General features: G+C 38.7%; 2 protein-coding genes across 2 annotated transcripts; one reads left to right on the top strand and one right to left on the bottom strand.

Annotated features, from left to right (window-relative positions):
• On the top strand, positions 1 to 7152 carry foxo4 (forkhead box O4). The gene is made up of 3 exons (XM_046849253.1): positions 1 to 2085; positions 2288 to 3745; positions 3954 to 7152. The coding sequence occupies exons 1-2, from the start codon at positions 1654 to 1656 to the stop codon at positions 3731 to 3733; spliced, it is 1878 nt and encodes a 625-aa protein (XP_046705209.1). The 5' UTR covers positions 1 to 1653; the 3' UTR covers positions 3734 to 3745; positions 3954 to 7152.
• Positions 7153 to 9386: 2234 nt separating this feature from the next.
• On the bottom strand, positions 9387 to 25245 carry sesn4 (sestrin 4). Its single transcript, XM_046850333.1, has 9 exons — positions 25051 to 25245; positions 16372 to 16569; positions 15894 to 16076; positions 15459 to 15668; positions 13850 to 13964; positions 13619 to 13746; positions 13155 to 13321; positions 12752 to 12896; positions 9387 to 11978 (listed from the first exon to the last, which is right to left on the bottom strand). Exons 1-9 carry the CDS (start codon positions 25114 to 25116, stop codon positions 11889 to 11891), a joined length of 1302 nt encoding a protein of 433 aa, XP_046706289.1. The 5' UTR covers positions 25117 to 25245; the 3' UTR covers positions 9387 to 11888.
• Positions 25246 to 26584: the final 1339 nt, after the last annotated feature.

Here is a 26584-nt window from a genome sequence, read left to right as displayed (position 1 = left end):
CTTTCGCGCATGCGCAAAAGACTTTAGCTGGCCGTGGTAAACAGACGTCAGAAGGGAGTCTTCGCCTCGAGTCAAAACAAAACAAAACAAAACAAAACAAGATCCATACGATGAATGAGTCTTGGATAATCTGAATCGGGGTCACGACGGAAAGGATTTGGATCCAAACTACACCGGGAAACCAGCTTCCACAAGAAAATCCGCTTTCTTCCACTTTTCCAGAGGGATTGTTTTATAACTAACCGGAGGAGTTAGCCAACTCGGTGGCTACCCAGTTTCTTCTCACGTTCAAACTTTGGTGTCGAGTTTTGTCCGGATAGACGGAGCTCTTGAAAACTCGGTGTCCACATGCGGGGCTGAATTCTTACACTTTACGATTAAAAGGAGTTCGGAGATATCGCTCGGAATCGGCGATCGGGGTACGGACGCATTCGGCGTAGTTGCCGCGCGAGCATCGTGCGTGCGTGCGTGTGTGTGTGTAGGAACATGGCAGATGGTGACACGCGCCTACACACAGCGTGTTGGAGCGAACACACTTGAACGACAGTAACACGAAGTGTTGTAGTTCAATTCAGATGGAAACAATCTGGACTCATTAGTTCAGTTTACTCATATTGACCCGGAAAAGGTTTGACTATTCAAATCTCCTACAAAACGTCGTGTACACGGCGCGTGCGTGGTGGCGAGGGTCTAGTGTGGAAGTACAGTACAGTACAGTACAAAATAACCCATTTACTCATCTAAGTGACATTTGAGCGCAAAATTGGACCCCCGGTACCGTGAAATGACGGACGATTGGATGATTTGGACCTGCACGATGCTGTGTGTGCAATTATTACCCATTAATAAAGTCGACCGGGGTTCCAGTCTAGTGGATTTGGTTTTAAACGGCATGACAGTGTGCCTATAAAGTGATGAAAACGAATATTTGGTTTACAAGAAATGTTCATAATTGTATCTTGCTGTAGTAATGACTTGAAAGTGACTGATCTCGATTTTTCAGTATAACCCGGAGATCAATTCAGGTGTGTGTTAGATATTCTATTACAAGTTTACTATTGGGTATTTTTTTTTCTTCTCCATTACATGTTTTTTGCAGCCCTTTTTATTTTTAATTTTTTAGTCGTTAACTTCTAGCGAAGATATATGTTTTAGGCGTATTTCTTATTATCATTTTTTATTTAAACTTTAACCCTGGGAGTCAGTAGGTTGTAATGGATTCCTTGCTATCTGTCATGTGAATTTCCTTTGTTCTTTATGTAAACAAAGAGACCCACCTGTCAGTCGGAAGGTTTATGACAGTTACTATTAAGAAGATTATTTGCCCCATTTAATCTCCAATCTGAGGATTAAACAGCTCTGTAGATATATAGTTGTGCGATCGGATTATTACCGTTCGCTCAATCCACCAGAAAAAAGAAACTAGATCAAATATTCAAAATAATTTTTTAATAAATATCGTTCCAAATCAGCGAAACTTTTTGTATGTCATCTGCATAACTTTTAACGATCGAAAAATCATTAGTAAGTAAAATCTTACGTTAGCTGCAATACAGTTTTAGTTGGTTAAGAATAGCAGGTACGTGGTGGTGGTTAGTTTCACGTTGTAAACCAACAGACTCTTTCTTGAAATTGGAGTAATTGCTCTCTACAATGGAGACGGACAATGCACCCCCGATTGACCCAGATTTCGAGCCGCAGAGCAGGCCGAGGTCCTGCACATGGCCACTGCCTCGGCCCGACATCTCAGCTGTCAAAGTGGAGGGGCCAGACGGCGCCGAGTCCGCCGCAGGAACCCCACCGGCAGAGGAAGAAAAACAGGAGCCACAGCCAATCATATCTGAGCCCGAAAAATCCGCCACCTCGGAGGGAGGATTGATTGCAGGAGTGGGCGGAGCTGCACCTCGAAAGGGTTCGTCCCGGCGCAACGCCTGGGGGAATCAGTCCTACGCTGATCTGATAAGCCAAGCGATTGAGAACTCACCGGAAAAGCGACTCACTTTGGCACAGATCTACGACTGGATGGTTAAAACAGTGCCGTATTTTAAGGATAAAGGAGACAGCAACAGTTCTGCTGGATGGAAGGTAGATTCAAATTCTCATTTACAAATTTATACAGTTTATTTCAGAATATTCACCAAAATTAGGACACATGCTTTGATTATTCTGAACTATGAAACATTATTGAATGTTGTACTATGAGGTTATTAATGCTTTATATTGTGTCAGAACCAGTTATTTCATAGTTTTGTGTGTTTGTCTGTGCATGTTTTATGCTTTCACCTAGAACTCAATTCGTCACAATTTGTCCCTCCACAACAAGTTTTTGAGAGTACACAATGAATCTACTGGAAAAAGCTCATGGTGGATGCTTAATCCCGAAGGGGGTAAGACGGGAAAAGCACCTCGGCGCCGTGCTACCTCCATGGACAATAGCACTAAATTGCTAAAAAGTCGTATGCGGGCAAAGCAGACAAAGAAGCAAGCAGTAGCAGGTGGTGGTCCTGGCAGTGCTATACAGAGTGAGGGTGTGTCTGGTGCAGGAAATGCAGACAGTCCTGGCACTCCAGGACAGTTTGGAAAATGGGGAGTGAACAGTAGCAGCCCATCATCACGTGGTAGCTTGGATGACCAAGACATGTGGACAAGCTTCAGACCACGTACTAGTTCAAACGCCAGTACTTTAAGTGGCAGGCACTCTCCAATTCCCCCAGTGAAAGAAGATGAAGATGACTTGCCTGAAGATGGACTTCTGAGTGGGTATACCACTAGCGGTCTTCCACTAACACTTACTGAGACTCTAATGGAGGAGCTGGACCTAATTGATGGGCTTACCTTGATGACTTCACAGCAAGGCGGTGCAAGCCCAAGCACAGCACCTCAAGCTCCACCTACTCCATTGCCGTCTGCTTCTACCCTTCTGCCCCGTGGGTCTAATTTTGCTTCATATCGTCAGCTGCAGCCAGTTAAGGGATCTCAAGGACCATCCCAACCAGGGTCGCAGAGCTCTATTCAGCAAGCTGGGGAGCCCAATCCTAACTTATCTAACTTTGGAAACTCCCTCTTTAACCCCCTGCCTGGTCCAGGATCCCGAAGTGGTTTCAGTACCCATGTGCCGTCCAGTCTTGAGGCACTCCTCACCTCTGACTCACCCCCACCAACTGATATCTTGATGACTCAAGTGGACCCTCTGATGCCCAGCCAGGGAGGTAATAATCTGTTGGGCCTTGGGGAACCCATGTCTGGCAACCAAACCAAGGCTGGCCAGATGATGTTGGGTAAGAGTATTGAACCTAGCCAGGTGCCGCAAATGTCTCTTCAGACTCAATCGCAACTGCAGCATCAGCAGCACTCTCAAATGAACTTTGGCATGATGCTGCCTGGCATGGGCCAGGAACACCCACAGCTAGCAACTATGAAGACCCAGCATCAAATGTCTGCTGGAGGGCAACTTCAACATGGAGCTGTCCCTTCTGCAGCTGGGAATGGTGGTTTGCAGGGGCAATATGGGACACCAGCTTGCTTTCTGCCCTCTCACGATCGCCTGCCCACAGACTTGGATATTGAAATGTTTACCGAGAACCTGGACTGTGATGTTGACTATATAATCAACAGCGACCTTATGGATGGAGATATGATTGACTTCAACTTTGACCCCATTGTACCAGGTGGGCAAAATTACCCTGGGCCAGCCACCACACAGAGCTCATCTCACAACTGGGTGCCCAGCTAAGGATAGGTGCAGGTAACAGACATTTTTTAGCTTTAAAAATACAACAGAGAACATTAATTACAAGTAATATACTATTTAATTATTTACATCTAATTTCATGTTTAAATTCATATATTGTTCCACCTTTAGATATTTTGTGCCCTTTGTTTCTTAATGTCGGTTAGAATATGAATACAAATAACATGTTTAACCATTCTTCTGTTCATCTTTTAAATTTCAGGTCAGCCCTTCATCCCTCACCAAATAGTAGAATCTGACATGGTGCATTAATTTAAATGTCACCCCTTCAGTTTGTTCGCCTTCATATTTGCCATTGTACCTCAAATACATAAACTGCTTTGGCTGAAACCTTTGGCCAAAATTTCAAGACACAAAAGCAAATCTTACACAAGTGCCATCATACACAGAGAAGTCAGCTAGGAGAAACCAGACCACCAGAAGATTGGAAGTTGCTGTAGGAAAAAGGAGAGGTGGTGAAACACAACTAATAAACTACTAAACAAGTTTATTACAGTAATGTCTATTACTAACACCAAAGTAGAGCAGTGCTGAGAGGGACCTTTTTCTAGATTCGAAGACACTTCTGATTTAGCCAGCAGAATCCAACATTGCTGATACTTAGAGATCTTTCTCCACTGGTCCAGAAAAAAACAGAATGGATTAAAAATCACCATGCAATTAAAAAAATCACAAATTTTTGATTGATCACTTGTTTGGATCCTTTGATCAGGTGAAGCACAAACTTGACATATGAACATCTTCAGCATTAATCAGAGTTTGAATGGGGACTGTTGCACCGAGCCCAGAACATAAATATATTTGGACACTTTTGTTGCATTCGCACTCTCAGTGGTACAAATTCTGCTTGTGTTTTGCTTTGGAGGCTGGATATTTTGAGGTGGTTGATAAAGAATATTGTTAATGCTTGTAGTTTAGCATTTTATGACTCTACTCAGGAAGATGTTTTTTTTTTTCTTCTTCTTTTAATGTCATAAAGAGTGGGGGACTGATCATTGAGTGAGATGATGATTTGTTTTTAAATTGTTAACAGTATGAAGAAATGTGATAATACACTGGGCATTTAGATTTTACCATGGAATCTTAAAAATTGGGTTTCTATGGGTTTTACCACTATGCCAACTCTGTCAAGTTGAATGGCATTGTGTATCGATATGCCCAATAGCAAGATACTTATAATATTTTGAAGGGTTTGCATGGCTGTGTGCGTGCGTGCGTGTGTGTGCGCGTGTGTGATGTTAAGTACTTATAAGTGCTTAAATTCAGTGTAGATAGAAACAATCAAAAACAACATTGAATACTTTCATTCCAAGGATGAAAGAAATACTCCATAAAATGTGCCCTTACCATATAAGATTCTGTACAGCAGCACAAAACCGGGGCACGTCTTAGTTTTCTCTGTGCGTGACTTATTTTTCTTATGTGGTACTAACGATCTTTTGTATAAATTTGTTGAAAAGGAAACAAAGCAAATAAGCGTACAGACTAATTTTCATGTTTGAGATTTGGGATATATTGTGAGAAATTTTCATACTAATCAGAAAATACCCTCTTAAAGGTGCAGAAACTATTTTTAACGGTCTTTTTTCTATGTAATCTTTTTTTTTTATGTAAAGGATGAGATGCATGTAGATTTTATACATAACCAAAGGAACACTAAGAAGAGCATGTCAGACTGGGATGGTTTGAGAGGAAAGTATTGCAGCTTTTATACATGTGTGTGTGTGTGTGTGTGTGTATATATATATATATATATATATATATATATATATATATATATATATATATATATATAATGTATTTACACACATACACATTTTTTGATTGCATGGGTGCAGTTAACACCTTGCAAATAAGAAATTTGAAGAAAACTATATTTGAAGTAAAAAAAAAAAGACATAATGAGCCCTAATACTTTGCCGGGCAATTTATATTTCATCAAAATATGGTCAAACAGTAAAGATGATAATGCAATGTCTAACTCTCAGGGTTTAATAAAAGTCACTCAGCCATCGGTGAAAATGTACAGAAGTATAGCTTATGCTCCACTTGAAAACGAGAGGTTGTGTAACAAATGCATTCACTGAAATTCAGTTAAAATAGTTATAAACTGCCAACAAACACTAGCATGTTGCTTTAGAACAAATCATGTATCTCTATACGCTTTGTTTATATTTTTTGATGTAGTTTTTCCTTTGATTTTTGCTTTCCCTTTGTTTATGTAGATTTGAACTTTTGGTTTTAGAGCTGGATATTATTCATCATTTAACGGTAATAATATGAGTATATATATTAAAATATGAACTAACTGTTAAAGTGCTCTGTTCTTTCAGAGGATGGTTGTTTCCTCCTGTCAGTTGGTGCTAGACATGACAAAGCAGACTCTATATTTTAGATATAAGGGCCTTTATTTTATGCTGCACGTCTTCAGCACATTTTTTTTTATAAACCTAGAACATAGAAAGATAAACTCACCTTTATTAATCTGCAAATATTTTGCTACTTTTGTAGATCCTAAGTAACTTCACTAGAAGCAGAAATGAGAGATTAGCCACTGAACGAGTCCCTTGACACACATCATGTGCATTTCTTAAAATCAAACAGTGTTACTTTGTTAATCTTGATCTGTATTTTAATGAACTGTTTACATTCTTGCTCTCGTCTTTTGGGGGCTGTCCTTTGTTCCTATAAAGTTCCACATGTTCCACATGTGTTTGGATTATATGGTTAAATCTTGGATATGAAAAAGAACATTTGCACAGCTTGAGTGACAAACCAGGCAAGGTTTAGAAAATTAGGCCTAAGTGCTGAATTTAAATAGGGATGTCGTGTTTTCTACACTATGATCCCTTTATGATTGTTTGCTTCGATTTTTATAAATGTGCTCTGAGATAAATAAAAACATGCTACACAAATTGCACACAAAAAATAAAAATCTAAATGTAGCCTTCTGTCAAAACTAATTCTAACTGTCCAGCTACTGGTGAAAAGAGAAAGGACTAACGGCCTTCACTTGAGTGGTTGAATGTAAACAAGATTGAATTCCCAATAGAGAGAGCAACAGGAGTTTAAATAGACCTCAGAACACACCTCTGTCCCATGCTTTCTCATGTTTAATATTCATTTCCTATTTTTTTCCCCTGCTGTCCTGCAAATGCCTGCTAAATATTCCAGTTGATAAAACACTATTGTTTAGTTGATGGATAGATTGTGGTGGTGTTTTGGGGAAAGGGGGTCTAAAGCGCTTAGCCAGTTTACTATATGTGTATTTCATTCATTTCTTTATATTGATCAATGTATTTTTTTTTTCTTTCCCTGCTCTTCTTATGGTATCGTTAAGTTAGCCAGAGGTGACTGTGAAACCAGTCATGAATATCTGAAATAAACCTAATCAGTTTAAATCAGCTGCCCTCTTGTGTTTCTGATAATACATTAATTTATTACAGCAAATATGTTTTTATTGCTCTGGAAAAACAGCGAGGTCACCTCAAATTCAGAGACATCAAATCCTTAAAAAAAAAAGGAATTCATAAACTAGTAGATTGTCAGAAATCATCATGAAGCTTCATATATTCTTGCAGTTTCTTGTCTTATACTAAGCAGTATTATAAAATTGCTATTTTTGTTCCTGGATGCCAGTTAGATGGGATTCAAAGTGCTAAAGAGGGAAAAAAACAACCTCCAGCTAGCATAATTTCAGTGTGCATAAATGACTTGATGACAACTCAGAGAATGTCTAACTGGAGCTGACAGGAAGTCTGTAATAACAAGAAATGCTGTTTACAACCATAGTGAGCAGAAAGGCATCTCCGAACACACAAACGCAAAATATTCATGGAGCAGAAGTGTACAGCTACGGTTTTTACAGGCAAACAATCCCACATGGTTTTCTAATTTTGTAGCTCTTCTGGCTTAAGGTTCAATGTGTTGGATGTTCACCGATGCGTTTCTTTGTAATATAAAGTATTAAAAAGAGTCAAGAGTGGTTATTTCCTTCCTGTCAGTTCGAATATTTATTTTGGCCATTTTTCCTTTAATCTCGTGGCTTTTCACCTGCACAACTGCAGCTCTACAGAATCTTGGCACAAAAATCCCAGATGATCAGTAGTGTCTTAAAAGAAATTTCCAAAACAGTCATCTTGGCATCAACAACCCTGCCATATTCTGAGGTTTGAAATGAACTGAAGTGTAACCAATCTCTGCATGATTTATGCATTGAGCTGCTGCTGCTGCCACATGATAGGCTGATTTGGTCATTGCATTAACAAGCAGGAGTGTGTGTGTGTGCATATTTACATATGATATAAAATAAATAACTATATATATATATGAGGCAATAATAAACTCCAGCAAAAAATAAGTTTTAATAACTAAACATTTATTTTACTGAAGTCTTAAATCAAGCACCGAAATCCACCATGCTGCACCCATCCGGCAATTTAAACTGTCCGTGTGGAAACATACCAAAAGTTCTGTTTGGTGTTCTGATGAGTCTCCAACACTGCCTGTTTCTTAGTGCTTCTTCCAAATAGCTTGAAGAGCACATCTGGAAACCCCCAGCAAAACTACATTGTGTCCTGTTCCTGTGCTCAATCTTACCATAGTGTATGACTTGTGACATGAAACTGTCTTCTTCAATCTCACTGTAGCATTTCTTCACACTGGCCTAAAATTTTTGCACAATACTGTATATATCTTAAAACCCTCTGAGGATAGAAATTAAATATAAAACAGACATATAAAAGATACAGCAAGTCAGAATCCACCATCCTTGATTAAAGGCATGTTGTAAGACCAAATTATGGTTAGCAGACTAGTAATATATTAGTAATTGTTTGATTTGAGTGACGATAAAGTTATTAAGAAAATAACAATCCCTAAGTCAGGGAAATGTGTCCGGGTACAGAAGATGACTGAACGAACAAAAAAGAAGAAAATCACGAGGATCGATGATGAACTTTGCCAAATCTCATCCCATTCTAATCAGCTCCCACTTACTTATGGTCCATTTCCATTTCAGGTAGAGGAGCAGAAAAGTCTGGCACTAGATGGCACAATTTCCACAGTTGTAAAAGTACATGTTGGAATGGCATGCACTATATTGACAAAAGTATTGGGACACGACCTTTCCAGCCATTTGTGGTTCTTCCCCAAACTGTTATCACAAAGTCAGAAATAATCGTATAAAATGTCTGTGGATGTGGTCAGATTAAGTTTTCCCTTCAGATAAACTAGGAGACTCAAATCTGATCCACCATGATTACCTGCCCTATGTACAACGACCTCTCTATGAAGATGTTGTTTACATGGTTTGAAGTGACCTGCTATAGAGCTCTGACCACAACACCTTTAAACACTGGCTGCAACCCAGGATTCCTCACTCTACCATAGATACCTGACTTTACTAATGCCCTTGTTGCTGAAGGAGCACAAATCTCCAGCATTCCAGAAGAATGGAGGTTACAACAGCTGCAAATGGGGATTAATTGTAGAATGGGACCAACCCCACCTTCATACAAATCATTAAAACGTTTGTCCTAGTTTATCTGATGGCACAAAAACAAACATAAGCCAAAAGCATTTGGTTAAAACCTGTGAATTAAATATTAAGAAAGAAAAGACAGACAGACACAAGTGGTATATTATATCTTTATAGAAAAAATAAGTTCTTATTTCAAGAAAAGAAAATGTTTTTTTTTGTTTGTTTGTTTTGCGTAATTTTCCTTTGTTTTGACATTTTTTGTGTTCCTTTTATTTAAACACCTCTACATTTACCTGGTAAATATTAAACAACTTGGCTAAAGCCACACTTATTTAGTCTTTTAGTCTCCATCAGACATCAGAAGAGAAGCCAAATGGGGAAAACAGTCCACTGCTGCGTTTTGATGTCGCGCAGAAGGCGGCAGTGAGGGAGAAACCAATACAGACATGCTGATGGCAGGCAAATGACGGCACATTAGCTCCATAAAAACGTGGAACCGTTTGAAAGTGCCGGGGGTTTGGCCTGTAAGTGAGAAGCAAACCACTGTCCCTGTTGTTTGACGGCTTGAGAAGGAGCAGGAAGAAGCAGCGTGAAGACAACAGCTTGGGCTGTAAATAGGCCTCCAGCGTCGTAGCAACGCCACCAGTCCATATTTGCCTTACAGATTTAAAAGCTAAAGGCACTGCACTGTAATAAACTCCATCGCTTCACAATGTCCAGCACTTAACTGAACTTTCAGTGGAGACTCTCCACGTTACAAAGTTCTGAAATCCAAAAAAGTCGGTCTGTAATGAAATAAATCCTCTTTCCTCTTCTTTCTGATATGACTAATTATTCTCTGAAATTCCCACAGTGCTGTTCTTGATATAAAGGTGATGAGATTCAGCACTGATGTCTGCCATCTCGCCCCACATTTTTTCTTCCAAAAAAAAACAAACAAACAAAAAACACAAATCAAAAAGAATAATCATCACTAGCTATGTTTAAACAGGTGCTCATGTTTGAGAAGTTCTCCTCACCACACATGCAAGGATATAATGCAGAATCCCTTCAGTTCCAATTACTATTCTGTCAGAATTTCGAGGGAAAAAAAAAAACAATACACCAGGTCTGAACATAGCTATAAATGATGTGATAATGCATTAGGTTTAAAAAAAAAAAAAAAAAAAAAAAAAAATTATAATAAAATTGGTGCACATGTTTGTTTGTCACTTGTACCCTAGATGGACAACACTTCTGCACCAATTCAATACTATCATGGCTTTATCTAGCAAGTAGCATGTGGCCTTTTCTACAACCAAAACATTTGCAGTAAGTATGGCATCAGCGTGGTACCAGTGAACAGAGGCCTCACTGGGGTCATTTGTTCCAATAACTGTTATAGCTACTCAGAGGCAATGCAGGTCACTTATGCAGTTCTGTGCAAAATAGTCCAGTGCAAGGAAACAAGTTGTGCAGGTCAGTTATAGGAAGCATAACAGCAGGCCTGCCCTTTGACTTTCTTCGTATTATATAAAGTTTCACAAGATGGCAAAGTATCACTGAAATGTTTTGCAGATAAGGTGGGGTGCGGAGAGTCCTTCATTTGGCTAGAACCAACCAACATTTAAAATCAACTTTAGCTTTTTTTAAAATAGTGTGGTTTGGGTGGAGTGTGAGGTTACATCATAAACTAACATACAATAAAATCCCTAAAAATGCGCCAATTGGTTTGAAGGTGTGGCCGATTTTTCCCAAATAGTGTGTGTGATCTATACCTTTTTGCACTTGTGGCATTTTAAACCGAGTCAAGTGAACCACCCCACTGTTTAAATAAAGCAGTCAGATGCTGTAGACATTTGTGCCTAAATATGTTTTTATCTTATTTTAAAAGTGCCATTAAAAAAAAAAGTTATAGCCATGTAACTTTTTTTTCCTATATTATCTTGTTCTGAGCTTAAATTCAAATGAAAACATGTTGAGCTTCATCAACATTCATCTGTTCGTTTCAGCTTCAGTAAACACTGCCTTCGGTTTCAGGAGAGGTCGTGTCATCTTTTTTCTTTTTTTTTCTTTTTTTGCACCAAAATTCTAGAATTGAAATCGACACGTTCTCTTCTCCCTTTCCTCTGACTGTCAGTTAACAGAGGAGCAACAGGCATACAACAATACAAAGAACAGAATAAAGATAATTGCACATGAACAACCTAGAAAAACAAAACAAAAAAACAACAATATTCAAACTGAAAAGTAGAAAACACATACATACACAAAGTACAAAGTTGAAGCCTTAGAAAGTGATGAAAAGAACAACATGCAAAAAAAAAAAAAAATGAGACAGAGGGGGAAAAAAGATTGTTTCTGCCTTCAAGTGGCACCCTGAAGACACTTCACAGCAGTAAAGTCACACTTTAACAACCTCTGAACAACAACAAAAGATATGAAGGAGAAGAAATATTGCTCTTCACAAGTCCTCTTTGTCTTATTATTATTATTATTTTTTTAAACCAGCTATTGACTTTTATCATTACCCAGAGTCAGGCATTGTTTTTGTACCCTAAGTGACTGTGCAACTCTCTCTCTCTCTCTCTCTCTCTCTCTCTCTCTCTCTCTCTCTCATTCACACTCTCATTCTTTCTCTCTTATTCTCTGTCTCTCTCCAATCGGCTCATTGTCCTAAGCATTCATGTACTGAGTGATTGCTCTGAGAGCGTAGAGCAGTTCAGCCTGCAGCCGTGCCTCCATCACCAGCAGGTTCACATGTACCTGAGCAAAACAGTGTTATTACATTAATAAAGGGTTCTCTCTTAAAACCAACTGTATATATGACTTTTTAGTTTAACAGCGACAGTAACAGACATCTGCCTATTCAGAAAATCAGACATAAACCATAAAATATAATGAACAAACAAATGGCCAACTGTATTTGATTATTTTTCCTATAATCAGCATCTTTAACTGTGTTATTCACCTTCTGCTAAAGATCGCAACTTTAATTGACTAATGACTGTAATAAAACTCCTCGTGACTTTAAACCATTCACATTTATTGTTGTTGAACATGCCTAATTCGTTAAAGTTAACGTGACCAAACAAAAATGCAGCATCTTATACACAGTCCTCTTGTAAATTAGCTTGTAAATTAGGGGACACGTCAACCCATAAACAAGCAGAGAAACAGTACTCACTATTAATGTGATATTTCTAAGAATTTACACAAAATTCATTCCGCTATATTCTAAGAAATGTTTTGTGTGTGTGTGTGTGTGTTTAAAGAGTGTGGAAGGATGGTTTATGGTTTAAGCAAAAAGCCTTTTTTTGAGGTGGCGTCCGTTTTGGCACGTAACTAAAATGTACTAAAGAAATGCTTAGATCAAGTTCATTAAAAGAAGCTATAATTTGAATTAACATCCCACAACTATTTTCCAGATCTGCTGTTACAGAATATTAAAGCAACATCGAGCAGTTTGGTTTAAGAAATTTAGCAGCACTGTGGTGCAAATAATTTGAACGCATAAAATCTAATTCCATCAAACCTACCTTTTCTGACGCTTTGAGAGAAACTGAAGGAAGCGGGCACAGGAGGTTCTTAGTGGAGTCAGGATAGCAGGCCACAGCCTTAATATAAAGCTTCAGTCCACGTTCCAGCAGCTGGTTCACTTCTCCATAATCGTAATCATCATACCTGTTGAACACACACAGTCCACACTATGATTTCTGATGACGGACTGAATGATTGGCAGCCTCCATTTTCCCACCTCTTTGATTTGATTGATCCTATAGGAATCAGTTTTATTATTTCACAACTCATTACAACTTGCATTTTATTTTTTTCGCCCAACCTGATGAGCTGTAGCACAAGAAAATATACTACATCCCAGAAGAAAAAATAACTTCTTTAAAAAAGCAACTAGAAAGGATCAACAGAAATGCGCACTCTTACCTAATTCCATAGTTGCAATGGATGTAGTTCCAGATGGCTCTCTTGAGGTCCGGATTGCGAGGGGACGGTAAGGAGGCTACGCTGCGGAACCGCTCGTCTAGCAGGTGCCCGATGTCTGAATAGAGTCGGTTTACCAAGGAAAACCCATGGTCCTCCCACGAGTATTCCTACAAACACAAACATCAATATTCACACACAAAAGAAAAACCCTCTGACATCGGGCTGAATTCTGTGAACACCACGTGCTTCTTCTGCCTTGAACTAAAACCGCACTGGAACGCTTTAGTTGTTTTTTGAATCAAATAATAAATCCAAAGTGACCAATAACTGAGTTGACCTTTGAGAACAGAGTACAAAATCTGGTTTTAACCTCGAGGGAAGATGAAGTGTAGAACTGCCATCAAGAACAGAGTGTTACTGAGCAGTTGCCATGTTACAATCTAATATTTTGGCACAGCCCTCACCTGCACCCACAATACTTGGAAATGGTCTTCTTCTTGCTGAGCAAATTCCTGGTAGCCGAAATTAGGGTCCTTGACAAAGCGAGAGGGATCCGTCAAACACATCTCTTCTTCCTCATCCTCGTCCATGTCTGAAGCAGAAGAGGGGTTGGGGACAGATACGAGTCAGAGATGGACAGGGACGACAGTGCATTCCTCTAGCGTGTTTAATGTAAACAAGGGCACACAGCTTACCTATATGCAGTAGAGTGTATGACTGTAGGCTTGGATTTCCTTTTCTCTCTTTCTCCTCCTGTGACTTGCGGATTCCTTCTCGCAGGCAGGCCAGGTCACAGCTCGAGTCTAGAGACTGTACAAGAGGAAAAAATTTCATTATAAAATCCATATCCATTAGACATTTTATGCGTAAACAAATAAGAATTTCTTGGGAGATCCATACAAACTTCTCCTCACTGCTTCCAGTGCATGGTTTGGGTTAGAGTTCAACTCTTTTCCAAAACCTTTTAGATATCCAGAAGCAGACTATAAACACTATCAGTATTCATTATATCTAGTTATTTAGGTTATTACAGGCCATTATTATGTACAGTGCAACCTCGATATTCGCAGGGGTTACAGTACGTTCTATGACTCCTCGCGAGTAACAAAATATTTGCGAGGTTTTGACTCTAATTTTGATGTTTCCTTTGTCAGCGGGAATTGTACATGAACTGTACTGTAAACTAAAAAATTGTAAATTACTTATTTTTATGTAATTTATTAGTACAAACTTTAAAAAATGTTACTACGAACTTTCGAGCCACTCACGAACTATCGGATTTTTCCCCCGAGTTACTCTTTAAGTCCAAATAAAAAAAGTCACGAACTGTTGAGGTCACGGTTTTCGAGCTTTCACTGTATTATAAAAATGGGAAATGCAACGCTTCACGCAAGACGCACACGAAAACAACCCGGCGGAGTGTGTTTTCTTCTTGAACGCCTATACAGTTTCTACATTCCAGCATTCTCCCAATTGTGAAAATGAGTCGCATAAACTTCCACACCTTTCTAAACTTTCGATACGCACAAAAGACTCGAACAGCTTAAGGTCTTTATGGAACAGTCATTTTATATTACATTCAGTAAACTATATAAAGGTTTACTGAAATATGTATACACAAAAACCTCCTGACCGCAGCATTGGTGTGATCTGGTGTTAGGTCTAATAATATATAATACAGGTGTCAACACTGCTAACCAAATTAAAAAAATCCCATCAGGCAGAAAGCAAACACACACTTCACTACAAAACCCCCTTAGAAGCAGATGAATAAGAAATATTTTTATATACATAAACAACAGAAAAATATTTTATAGAACAAAGCTCTGTCTTTTTGCTTTTACAGGTTGACAAGACTCATAAATTCACAGGTCACCTATACAAAACCAGTGCAAAGCGAAAGTAAGTGTTACGAAAAGGAAATGCGTTTTTCACATCCTGCTTCATTTCCCCTGTGGTAAATCGACCTGCTGAATATTAATCTGTTTTTTTTTTTTGTTTGTTTTTTTTGCTTGACTGCTTCTTCATCTTAAAAAGCTTTCAATTACTGAAAGAGGAATATAAAAAGCTCAAAAAAATTTTATGTTGCCACATATGCTATAAAAATCCTTCAAAAATGGACTAAAATATACAAATGAACATGACTCGAACATAAAAGAATCCCCTTTGTAAAAATGTTTGAAGAATCTGCTGCAGTTTTTTACAAAAAGTAATATGAAGGAGCTATGCTTCACTGCCTGCGACTCGGTCCATGTTAATGACAGAAAACTGTGTGTGGGTGAGATGAGCACTTTAAGCACTTACCCTCCTGCGAGGTGGGAAGGTGGCGTTGCCATTGGCAGCATCACAGAGGCAGTAGCCTGGGGGCGTTCCATGTGGCGCTCTCGGCCCGGGCTGTGTGTCCTGTTCTGAGCCAAACACGAAACTGCATAGTGCATGACAGTGAGCAAGCAAAACTACGGCCTGGACCAGCTCAGCCAGAGACCAGCACTGCTCACCTGACTTCAGCAAAGCCTGCAAAGACATCACAAGTCCCAGATCAGCACAACAACAAAGGCAGATCTTTGAGGAATAGATCTTACAACAGAAATTTGTTACATAACTCATTTTTTTACTGTACGCTTCATTACAAATTAAACACCAACGTAATACAATGATAAGCCCTCAGAAACTTTCGAGTATACAATGCCCTTGTTTTATTATTAGAACACAGCTTGTGTCATTTCACTACCAGCATACCTCAATGTGAGTGCGAGCAGTGACCCAGGGCTGGTGAGCGAGCACTTTGTTTAAGTGGTCGAGTTGCTGGAGGCGAGGTGGTGCAAACTCTAGCCCGTCTAGCCACGCCTGGTCTCCACCCTCCCGTAGGAACGCAGATGAGTGCAGAGACACAAGGTAGTTGCAGTGATGCCGTGAAGCAGCCTAAAACACAAGAGAGATTTTTACTGATTGGTATTGATACGCCAAAGTGATCAAACTCGGGTTTGACTAAAGCTGGAGAAAACCCGAGTCCCTTTTTTTTAGTACTACTACTACTACTACATATACTACATATTGTCGTTTTGTCTACATTTATTCTGTTTATACACTGCCTTCTCTTTTTTCCAATCCTGTCATATGTATTATTATTATTTTTTTTTAATACCCTCTCATTACACACATTATTTCCATATTTCCTCCCTTAATTACAAACATGGACAGTCATCTAAAGGCTTACCATGATGGCTATGTAGTGGCGGTAGGGATGGGGCAAAGGGCCATCCAAGTTAAGGATGTAGTGCTGTGTGCGCAGGAAGCTGTCTAAATACTGAGGATGGGAGGCCATTTGTTGTGATACTGTATCCAGGTGCCCCCTGCTGGCAGGAGCCTTCATGCACAGCGGTGATGAACTGTCTTTATCAGAGCTCACCATCACCTGCGTAGCAGAGAGCACAATAAAGCACATATGATATTACCAGGGGAAAAGTTTTACACATTTGTATACGTAAAGTATTTTTTTGTTGATTTAATCCACACGTTGTATTTCATTATATACATTAAGGAAAAAAACCTCAGTATAAACAGACTGCAGAGCTTTACATATAAAACTGAAATGATAAAGGGCTACAACACTAGCATATCTAAAATGATTAAATCAGCTGAACTACTCAAACTCCTGAAAAAAGGGTGAAAGTAAACACCAACCCTACCAGCAGCACTCTAAATAATTCCTCAGCCAAAAAAAAAAAAAAAAAAAAAGAAAAAGAAAAAAGAGGAAAGGGGGGAGAAAAGAACAAAGAAAGACTCTGCAGCATGTCCTGCAGGCATGCAAGCAGATAGAGAAAAAAATATTCAGCAGTGAGAGAGGTCTGCTAGCCTGGACTTTTTAATCCGAGACGAATGCCAGATCGTCGTCCGGCTGAAATCCCTGACAGACAGAAATTGCTCGGCTAAAATCATTAGGCTTTTAAACTTTCATTCAAAACATGTAATTACAGCGGTGCGCAGCAAAAATCAGTGTTTGACAAACATGCCTGGTGATGTGAGTGTTAGAGAGCAGTGTTTGCTTCTTGTGTTTGAGAGAACGGATGAGACCTGGAACCTCTTTCACCCTCTTATCTGTGTATTTACGAACAAACATGAACGCGCACACACAAACACTGACTAAAACACACAAACCTAATGAAAAAGGAGTAAACAGATAATACCAAAGCCAAGGACAAGTTCAAATTAAATAAGAAAAATTTATATTAGGAAAGAAAAACAGAAATGAAGAAATTTTGACCATAGAAATTTCCCACAAAAAAATTTCGGAGAAAAAAAAAAACAAAACAGTTTCATCGATGAAAACCACTGCAACAGTTGTTATTCAAGTTATTATTATTGAAACTTAAACGGGTCAACCTCTCTTTCCTGGTATGGGAAACAGGAGAGCAAGGCCTCCCATAGCCAAATGTCTCAGAGCCAAAAGCACAGCAGTGCTGGCAGTAGTTATTCCTTCGAGTAAACCGCTGCTCAGCAGGCCGGGCTGACAGGCAGTCATGGTGGGAAGGAGGTCAGTTACACACAGGGAGGGGGGGAGAAGCAGTACAGCTTCTGACAAAACTTACATGTACGCCATCACGTAGTTTTTTTCTTGTATGTTCTTGCAGCATGGATTATACAGAACTGAGTCATAGCTGTTGGTAGAGCCGCTTCCTAAAACACACGTTCCGGTTAAACCAAAAAGCTGAGTCAAATCTTAGCTAATGCAAGTTTTTCACAAAACAGCAAACTTAGTCTTTACACATGGATCATTCATGATCAGTAATTGTTCTAATTTTTGCGAAAAAGAAAAGAAAAGCCATGTCGAACTAGGCACCTTCAGAACAAGCTCTGTGCTCAAGATTAAAGTACACTAACATCCATAGAACACAATACAGCCGATGCTAAATAAAGTGTGGAGTGTCTAAACTAGTGTGAATCATTTGTCTTTTACCATGTACAAGCTTAATCGGTGCTCAGCTACAGTGAATTAATCAGTCTGTTGAGCCCTGTGTGTTAACTCTATGCCCTCAAGCATGGGGGCAAGCAGCAAACAACAAGGCAGACTTGCCCCGTGAAATCGAAAACACAAATGATTCAAAACACACCATTGCCATTTAAACTGCAACAGTCAACCAAGCAGCACAGGCCGTCTTGCGAGGCCAGCCTATTTTACAATCGCTTCAATTGCTTTATCAATTCAACTGTTGGAGAACACAGTAAGGAAATAAGATCTCCACGATCGATCACATTATTGCTCTGGTGAGCTGCGCTAAACGGCTTAATAATAATAGCTTGGAAATTACACCAACAATTTATTACTTGCTTGGCAAGGAAGTGATTTTCAAATCGCAGCCTTGTGCGAGCAGATCAACTCATTTAACAGCACGATTATTACATGATTAACTATTAGCTGGTAAATAGGTGAATGCTGTGGGGTTAAATACTGTAAAGACAAAAACGGAACGCAAGAACAATGTATGTGAAAAGAGATTTGGTTTTAAACAAGATGACCATCCTGTTTTTTATATAAAAATAAATGTACAATCATGCCAGTGAAATTATGGAAAATGCGATCCAAAAGCAATAACCATATTTTGGGACATGCAGAAATGTTCTAAAATGTGCTAAAGTGGGCAGGCGCGGCCAAAACAAACAAACAAACAAAAAAACAACCCCTCAATCACCAGCACATTTAACCTACTGAATTCTATTTTCAAACAGCAATGCTCCATACACACGTGTATGTGTAATTATATATATATATATATATATATATATATATATATATATATATATATATATATATATATATATATATATATATATACATACATACACACACACACACACACACAGACACACACAGACAGTGTATATATAATCTGTATACACAGTTGGTTGCCTATGCAGGAATTTATAGAGGCCAGGTGTAAATCTCATTAAGCAGCACAAACTCCACTACCACTAAGCCACACCAGTACATATACGAATGTACAGAAGGCCATGCAAGTGCAGATTTTTTTTCAAGCTTCATACAGCGGAGGCCGTCACAGAATCAGGCGGTTATAAATATCTGAGCGGGACAGCTGGGATAGCAGTTGGACAGATAAGAGCAAAATGGCATCCCTGCACAAGAGACAACAAGCAACAAAGCATTGGCACTCTCACACTCGCTCAGGCCTTTGCAGCAGTCCTGATCACGGCAAGGGGAGCAGGAAACAAACACTTAACTCAGCGCAGGATCCAGGAACCAGGATCTCAATTCTGCATGTTTATAGTAAATCCCGCCTCTGTATAACTCCCTACCTAAAATGTGTGTTAATCAACCAGTGTGGCTCAGGGTAGGTTTTCTGTGTCAACACACCAAGGTGCAGGTGTTTCGTCCATGCAAATCTGCCACACCAGATGTCTGAATGGGTCAAAGGAAAAAATGAATCGATATTTTAAATATTTAACCAGATAATTGCTTGCCTGTTAGCTAACAGACAAACACTTGGTTGCTCAATATATCTGGCAATTTTTCTCAGAATCCGCATCGATCAATGAACACCAACATTACTGATTAGGAAAGTATCCGTAAATTCAGAGGCTTTGTATAAATGCGCTGGTTAATATACGCCGTGTTAATACGTCATTTTGTCAGTCATCAGTCAGTACAGCTGAATAAATGTCAGTCTAGAAAAAAAAAGTATGACACACGAATGAACCCTCATCCCCTGAGCCTAATTTATACTCAAATAACACGTGAGAATTTATTATCTTTTACAGCCTGTAAAAGCTCGTCATTCTGAAATGTTGCTTTCCTGAATTTCTATTTACTTGCTTTTAATAAAGGGCTTTCCAACCAAACCAACAAGGAAAGGTGTTTATTACGGTCTAATCTCACAAGCCAGGCTACAGAGACCTGCCTGTGTTCACAAAAGTGCTGGCAAACATATGAACAAACTGTGTACAGTCACAACTGAGTACTTAAGCAAAATTCTTTAATAATCAGTGAAAAACTTATTACAACAAACTCAGTCATGTGGCGTGACAAAGTGTCAGTGTTTAGTTTGTTTTCCTGCTGGAAACTGGAGCACAGATGTGCAGACGATCAGACTGCAACCTGAAGCTTGTGGCCAGAAAAATGTGAAAAAGATCGGTGACGTGATGCGAGATTGACTTTGATAATTGCCATTTCTGATGAATCATGACTCTTTCATAAAGTCAGTCAGTTTATTTTCTTCAAAGAAAAGTAGGTCTGCATTTTAAACATAAGAGAAACTTTTGGGTTTTAATAACACAGTTAAACAACAGTGAATCTGTTCAGAGATCAAGTCTTTTAAGTTATTTAAATTCATTCCAGTTTAAAAGAACATGAGAAAATACTATTCAGAATGAACTGGTAATGTAAAACATACGTTCTTTGAAAGCCCACCTCAATAAAGCAGATGTGTAGGTAGGAATTATTAAATGGTGGCCGGCACATGCACTTTTAGAGTCTTTTTGTTCAAACATTAATGTTGCTCTAATGTTGTAAGTGGTATTTAATGAAATATTTTTGTATTTCTAAATCTAAGGGGCCATTGGGTCTTCTCTTAAAATTCCACTATCCATAATACATTTGACTTTTATACTTTCTTGTTACAGATTTAAGAAACAGCCCCAGATAAAGGCTTAAATGTAATGTTTAAAAAAAAAAAAAAAAAAAAGATTTAAAAAGTTAGGCTCATGAAAGCTCTGTGAGCACGTGTTTGTGTATGAGAGAAAGGGAATCTGATATCTGTGTAACAATCTGCAAAAATCCTAAAGCCAAACAGTGAATTAGAATAAAAATTATTTCAACTAGCAGCGTAATGATTTATCACTATTACACAACTACTGAAAAACATCTGATGCAAACACTTGCAAGTGTAAAATTCTCGGCACGTATGCGTCAAACATAAACGAGTACCCATGTATCGAATCTCGTAACATAATCCATGCCACTTAATAATAAGCACAGGGGAAGAAAAATGCTCCACAACTGAAATTAAACCATATGCCAGCCCCAAGTGTAAATAGATTGCTATTAAGTGAGAGGCTGAAAACTAGTAACTGAGCGTGCCATTAAAGGGGCTTTGAGACCCGAAACTCAGAATCCCCTTATAGCTCAAATGCTTCTCTCTTGGGGACTCTCCATAGGAAACTTTCCTAGTAAATGGCTCTCTGATCACAAGCCTTAATAGTAAAGCTCACAGATGCACAGAACTATAGTTGACGCTTTACAGTAAACACTATGGATCCAGAGCGACTTGTAAATACCTATTACTAAAAGTACTAATCCAATGGGCCAAGATTTTACAATGTGTGTTAACTCTGAGTACTTCACACCCAATAAATGATCTTGGTCATTACTCCATGATACATACATCTTATTTGTTTAATGAAATTCAACTGCTTTGACCTTTATTGTAAGTGATTGTTGTACGGATTAGATGTCCATAATGTAGGCTTTACCTGCCCTAAGACCTCAGAACTTACCTAAATCCCAGAGGAGCATTACTTATCAAGTTCTTTTAAATATCACCCATATTTTAATTATTTAGCATTTCAAACTTGGCTGTTGGTTTTGATTTGGTGTCTAAAATAAATCACTAAAGTTATTACTAAAATGACAGAAATCTGCCCTTGGAAATTATAGTGAAGTAAGCACTGAAGAAAAAAAGCATGATACCCAATTATTCTACAGGACACAATAAAAATCCATTTGTTTACAAACCGGATACGGTACCTGGGTTTATTACTGAAGGACCCTTTATCAGTACGAAAAAAACCAAACCATTGATACAGATAATGATTTGAGAGGAAGTAAAGTCCCAGGGATAGAGCTAATGTGTGCATGACTGCTTGATAATGTGAATAAATCATTACTAATTCACACCTGCCTAAACAGAACAAACAGAAAAACACATAATTGGTAAAAGAATGTTATAAACATCTAAGTTTAGTGTCAAATGTGGCTTTTCGGTCTCAAAAAGTGACCCCGTCTGGTCATCTAGAACATGCGCAGACATGTTCTTAATGACACTCAACATGAAACAGGAAGCCAGTCATACATCCTCTTGGCAAGTCCCTTTGAAGTTCAGCCGAAGGTAAAAGTGAAGTTGGTATTTTCGGATTTGCATTAAGAGTACCCAGAATTCACCTAATACCACACTTTCCCCCCCTCAAATATCTCACTTCTATTAAATATCGATGATTATAACTTGGGTTCGTTTCCATAACACAGGACTTGGCCTACTTGCATAGACAAACAAAGACTGCCTCAACTTGTACTGCTGGTATCAGAGTCTGTTTACATCTGAATTATCATGGACTAACCAAACAGTGGGAGGATTTGAATAGCTTTAAATGTATCCGATTTGAATGGTACCTTGCCATGAGTGAGGGAAAAATACCCAGTGGAAGAAAACAAGACCCTAAAGTGTTCATGTGACTTTTCAAAGTTCTGCATTTGATCTCGAACAAGAGCAAAGATTTACTTATTGTGTAAATGTGAAGGATAAAATTATGCTTATCAGAAAAGGGGCAAAAGAGATTAAAAATTTTAAAATAGTAATAAATTATTAATACTGCAGAGAGGTCTAAAATTAAAGCGCTCTTAAAAGTTTTGAAAATGAGGTTATTAAACAAAAGAGGGGAGCAGAGACAAATAAAACAAAGACAATCTTTAAAAACTCCCACCCAAACCATCTAAACAAGGTAGTGAATGTGTAGGATTCCAGCGGAAGGACAAAATAAGAGCCGGGTGAGATTCAATATGCCTTCCCAGAACGCGAGGAGCGGTCCATCCTCGTCGTGCACAAGTGTCCCTGGTGCTGTTACAAAAACAAAAATCCTTCTTGCTACATTGGAAATACTCTTAGTATTGGCAACCTGAAGCCAGGGAGGGGAACAAAACAACCAGCTGCAATGTTCTGGGGGTTAAATGAAACCCAAGACAGCAACACACACACACACAGAGAAATGGTTGGGATACTTTCACCATAGACACACTTAGACACATAAAACAGTCAAAACCTAATGTAAACTACAACATGACACAGCAGCTTAACAAAAAGTAATGACAAGATTAATACCCTAATAAATGAGTGATTTGGCGATTTATTTTTAATACAGTATGAAAGAGTACATCATTAATAAATATTTTCTAAATCATGGCGTCCTACTGCACTCTAGCAATTGCACGAAAAATTAAATACACCGACCAGCACCCAGGATTTGAAATACTGTTGAGACTTCCGATAAAAAAAAAAAAAATTCCAAAAGGCACAAGTGCCTGCCATCTATATGTTTATCTCCTGTAGAGTTAATGCTGCAACAGAATATATGCAAAGGTTTACACAGCCTTAAACATAATTGAAAACAATTATGACCTTGTCTTTTATAATGATGCAATTTAAAGCTGTTCAGCATGCCGAGTTTTAATGTCACTCTCGTTGTTAAGGTTTATTGCGAGAATGATGAATTGCAGGTGTGTGTCTAAGGTGCATTATACCTGACAAACCTTGTAAACAGGTCATGGAAAGGAAAATTACTGATGATAGCTGAAAAAAGGGCCAGTGCACCCATTGTTCCTCAACAACACAGAAGCGGTTTTCTCAACGCGGCGCCCTCTACAGGCTAGAGACGGAACAGCAGACAGCAGAGGAGAAAAACAACTTTGATTGGCAGTGCATCAGCATCACAGCACACAAATGCTAACAAAAAAGGGCCGCACAACACACACCGTAATGAAGATGATCAAACAGAAACAGCTCACAGAACTGTTACAGCAACATCTCATCAGGATTTTTTTTTTCTTAATTTTTGTGCCTGGGTTTGGTGCTTGTGTTTTTCCAGCTCTATCTGAATTGATCAGGACAGCTTCGAGAGGGGAAAAAAAGGCCAACAATGTCCATTCAAACTACAGGAATGACGTTTCCTCGTCTCTTCACACCAGTGTCTTCACGTAGAGATCATCACATTTCTACATTTCTCTCTCACATCTTACGTGCATGTAAAATATAACCCAGCTTTGATTTTTCATTGTTTTTTCCCGATGCATAGTCTTCATTGTACAGCTGTCAAAATGCAGCGAAAAATATACAAATAATAAGGGTCAGTTCTCATTCTCTGTGTTGCACATGCAGGAAAAAAATGTAGGTATAAATCATGAAAAGTGTGCAGAGTCCTTTCAGTGCACCACAATGAACAAAAAGATTAGCCATCTTTCCTGCTGCCTATAGAGCAGCCAAGTCCAGCAATGAAAGATCTAGTGCTCATATTCAGCTAGACACTTCTCATAAACACCTCAATGAAAAAGAAAAGCATAAATAAGAATATTATTAATAACAATGCAATGTTAGTTCTTTTGTAAATAAAGCGATCTGCAAGTTTGACTTAGTTAGCTCACGTTTGCTAACTTGAACCCAAACGCCCCCCTCAAGTCTCTGTGCTAAAGGGAAGTTTCAGGCTTAACTACGAGCTAACTTAGCTCCTCTCAGCTAGCTAACAATGGCCAGACAAACCAAAATTCCTCGAATTTGTCATGCAATTGTAGATTTTTTTCCAAGCTTACAAACAAAAAAAACCTCAGCATATTAAAAGAGTGGAGAAGAACCCGTGAGAGTTATTATGGGGATCAATGGACATTCACGCACTGAGAGATGACTGGATCTAGAAAAGTAGCTAAGAATGAACACATCAGGCGGAGGCACATTTAGTTATAACCGATAAAAAAATGAATGAAATCAGCGATGAAATTATAACCTTAACTTTCAAACTGACGCGCAAAGACATCTTTGGTTTAATGTGCTGCAGATCAGGGAGAGAAGAAAAAAACTCTTATAGCTATAAAATGGTTGAATGTCCACAGTAAGACTCTTACCTGACTCCGGACACGCTGGCACTGAGTTCTAATGCGATACTCCATTTTTTGCGCACAGATGATCATTTTCCTCGGTGTAAGTGCATGAATACGGATCCTCCGTCTTTACTGGGCTTCAACCAACAACTCGCGAACAAAAGCCGAGCTGCTGTAAAATGTAGTTACAAGTCCGGACATCAGCCGCAGTGTTACTGGGTGAAACACATAGACTGACACAGCCTGGGAAATATGGACCAATCAGAGCACAGGAGAGGCGGGCTCAACGCGGAGGCGTGTCATAGGCAAACGTCCAATCAGCGGCCGCATGTACCCTTTTGGGTTACAGCTGTAGGACATCGGAGCCAATCACGTGGGGGGAAAGTATCTGCTTGGCAAATAACAACTGCCTCTGATGAAGCGAAAATACACGAAATTAGACCAAATTCCACACTGTGTAAAAAAAGGTGTTTGAAGACATGTTTTCGAGACGAGTTATAGATCTATCTCTGTAACAGGAAAACACCATGGACTCTATAAACAATACGAGCTTCAAAACAAATATTTAACATTTTTTTTTCCTCAGACTGAAACTACACAATCATGAGCAAGTGGCAATTTTTTCAGTGTAGGTTATTATTTGTCTCTGACATAAGACACAGTGTATATCTTATCAGACTGTGGGAGTGTGTGTAAGAGTGTGTGTGGGCATGTTTTTCTATCTTGGTAGACACCAAATATCCGATATATTTATCTTGATTAAAAACATCTATAAGATTGCCTTTTGATTACAGTAGTTAGTAGTTAGTTATGGTTTGAATGTGGAGGCATAGCAAGAATAGGCTCTGTTTGGTCTGTGCAGTGTTCCCATGTTTTTAATATACCTTTGGTTTCGAATATGTCTGGAACCAACAGCCTTAAAAAAAAAACCCAAGTAAACAAGCATTTCAGGTTTATTGATAGTAAAGCACCATACATCCGTTTAGTCAGGAGCTGCTTGTTAGCAGAGGCAATTGCTACAACTAATAAGGAAAGTGGATTTTTTTGAGTGAATCTGCTGTAATGTACAGTAAACCAAAAACCCCAAATATAATTCTGTTGCCCACTTTCCACCTGGTTGACATTTTCTATTGTTGTTGTTGATATCCAAAGTGTTTGAACACATTTGAGTGCTGACTGCTATCCTGCAAAAGTCCTCTAAAGTCTGATTTCCCTTTCATGTATATTTAATGAGGTTCTAGAGTATACACATGATTCATATTTACATAAAATTTCGAATGCTACTGTTGTAACATGCAATGTTAGGAATAGCCCACAATGTTGCATGTATACATGTGCACTGAAGTCTGAGAGTCTGCACAGGAGCACAATTAATTATAATTTATCACATTATAATCATCACCAACATTAACATTATTTTCATTGTTATATTGAACAATTTGTTGTAGACATATTTAATCATTTAATTTTAAAGTCTGTGGTTTGTAAGACAAACATTTGTTTGTGTTTAAAGTACAGAGGACAAGGTAATCTACTAAGACTAATAGGCTATCCAGCT

Source organism: Silurus meridionalis, chromosome 5 (genome assembly GCF_014805685.1).
Source record: "Silurus meridionalis isolate SWU-2019-XX chromosome 5, ASM1480568v1, whole genome shotgun sequence".
In the NCBI taxonomy this organism is placed as follows: domain Eukaryota; kingdom Metazoa; phylum Chordata; class Actinopteri; order Siluriformes; family Siluridae; genus Silurus; species Silurus meridionalis.
The sequence above is the reverse complement of the archived record's forward strand: the minus strand, read 5'-3'. Positions and strand labels throughout refer to the sequence as shown.

What these genes read in the sequence shown, in the direction of transcription:
- foxo4 (XM_046849253.1), top strand. Translation starts at nt 1,654, where the DNA reads ATGGAGACGGACAATGCACCCCCGATTGACCCAGATTTCGAGCCGCAG. An exon ending in ACAGTTCTGCTGGATGGAAG is followed by an intron (nt 2,086 to 2,287) that starts GTAGATTCAAAT and finishes GCTTTCACCTAG; the next exon opens with AACTCAATTCGTCACAATTT.
- sesn4 (XM_046850333.1), bottom strand. Translation starts at nt 25,116, where the DNA reads ATGATCATCTGTGCGCAAAAAATGGAGTATCGCATTAGAACTCAGTGC. An exon ending in CTGCTCGCACTCACATTGAG is followed by an intron (nt 15,669 to 15,893) that starts GTATGCTGGTAG and finishes ATGTCTTTGCAG; the next exon opens with GCTTTGCTGAAGTCAGGTGA. An exon ending in TCCAAGTATTGTGGGTGCAG is followed by an intron (nt 13,322 to 13,618) that starts GTGAGGGCTGTG and finishes TTGTGTTTGTAG; the next exon opens with GAATACTCGTGGGAGGACCA.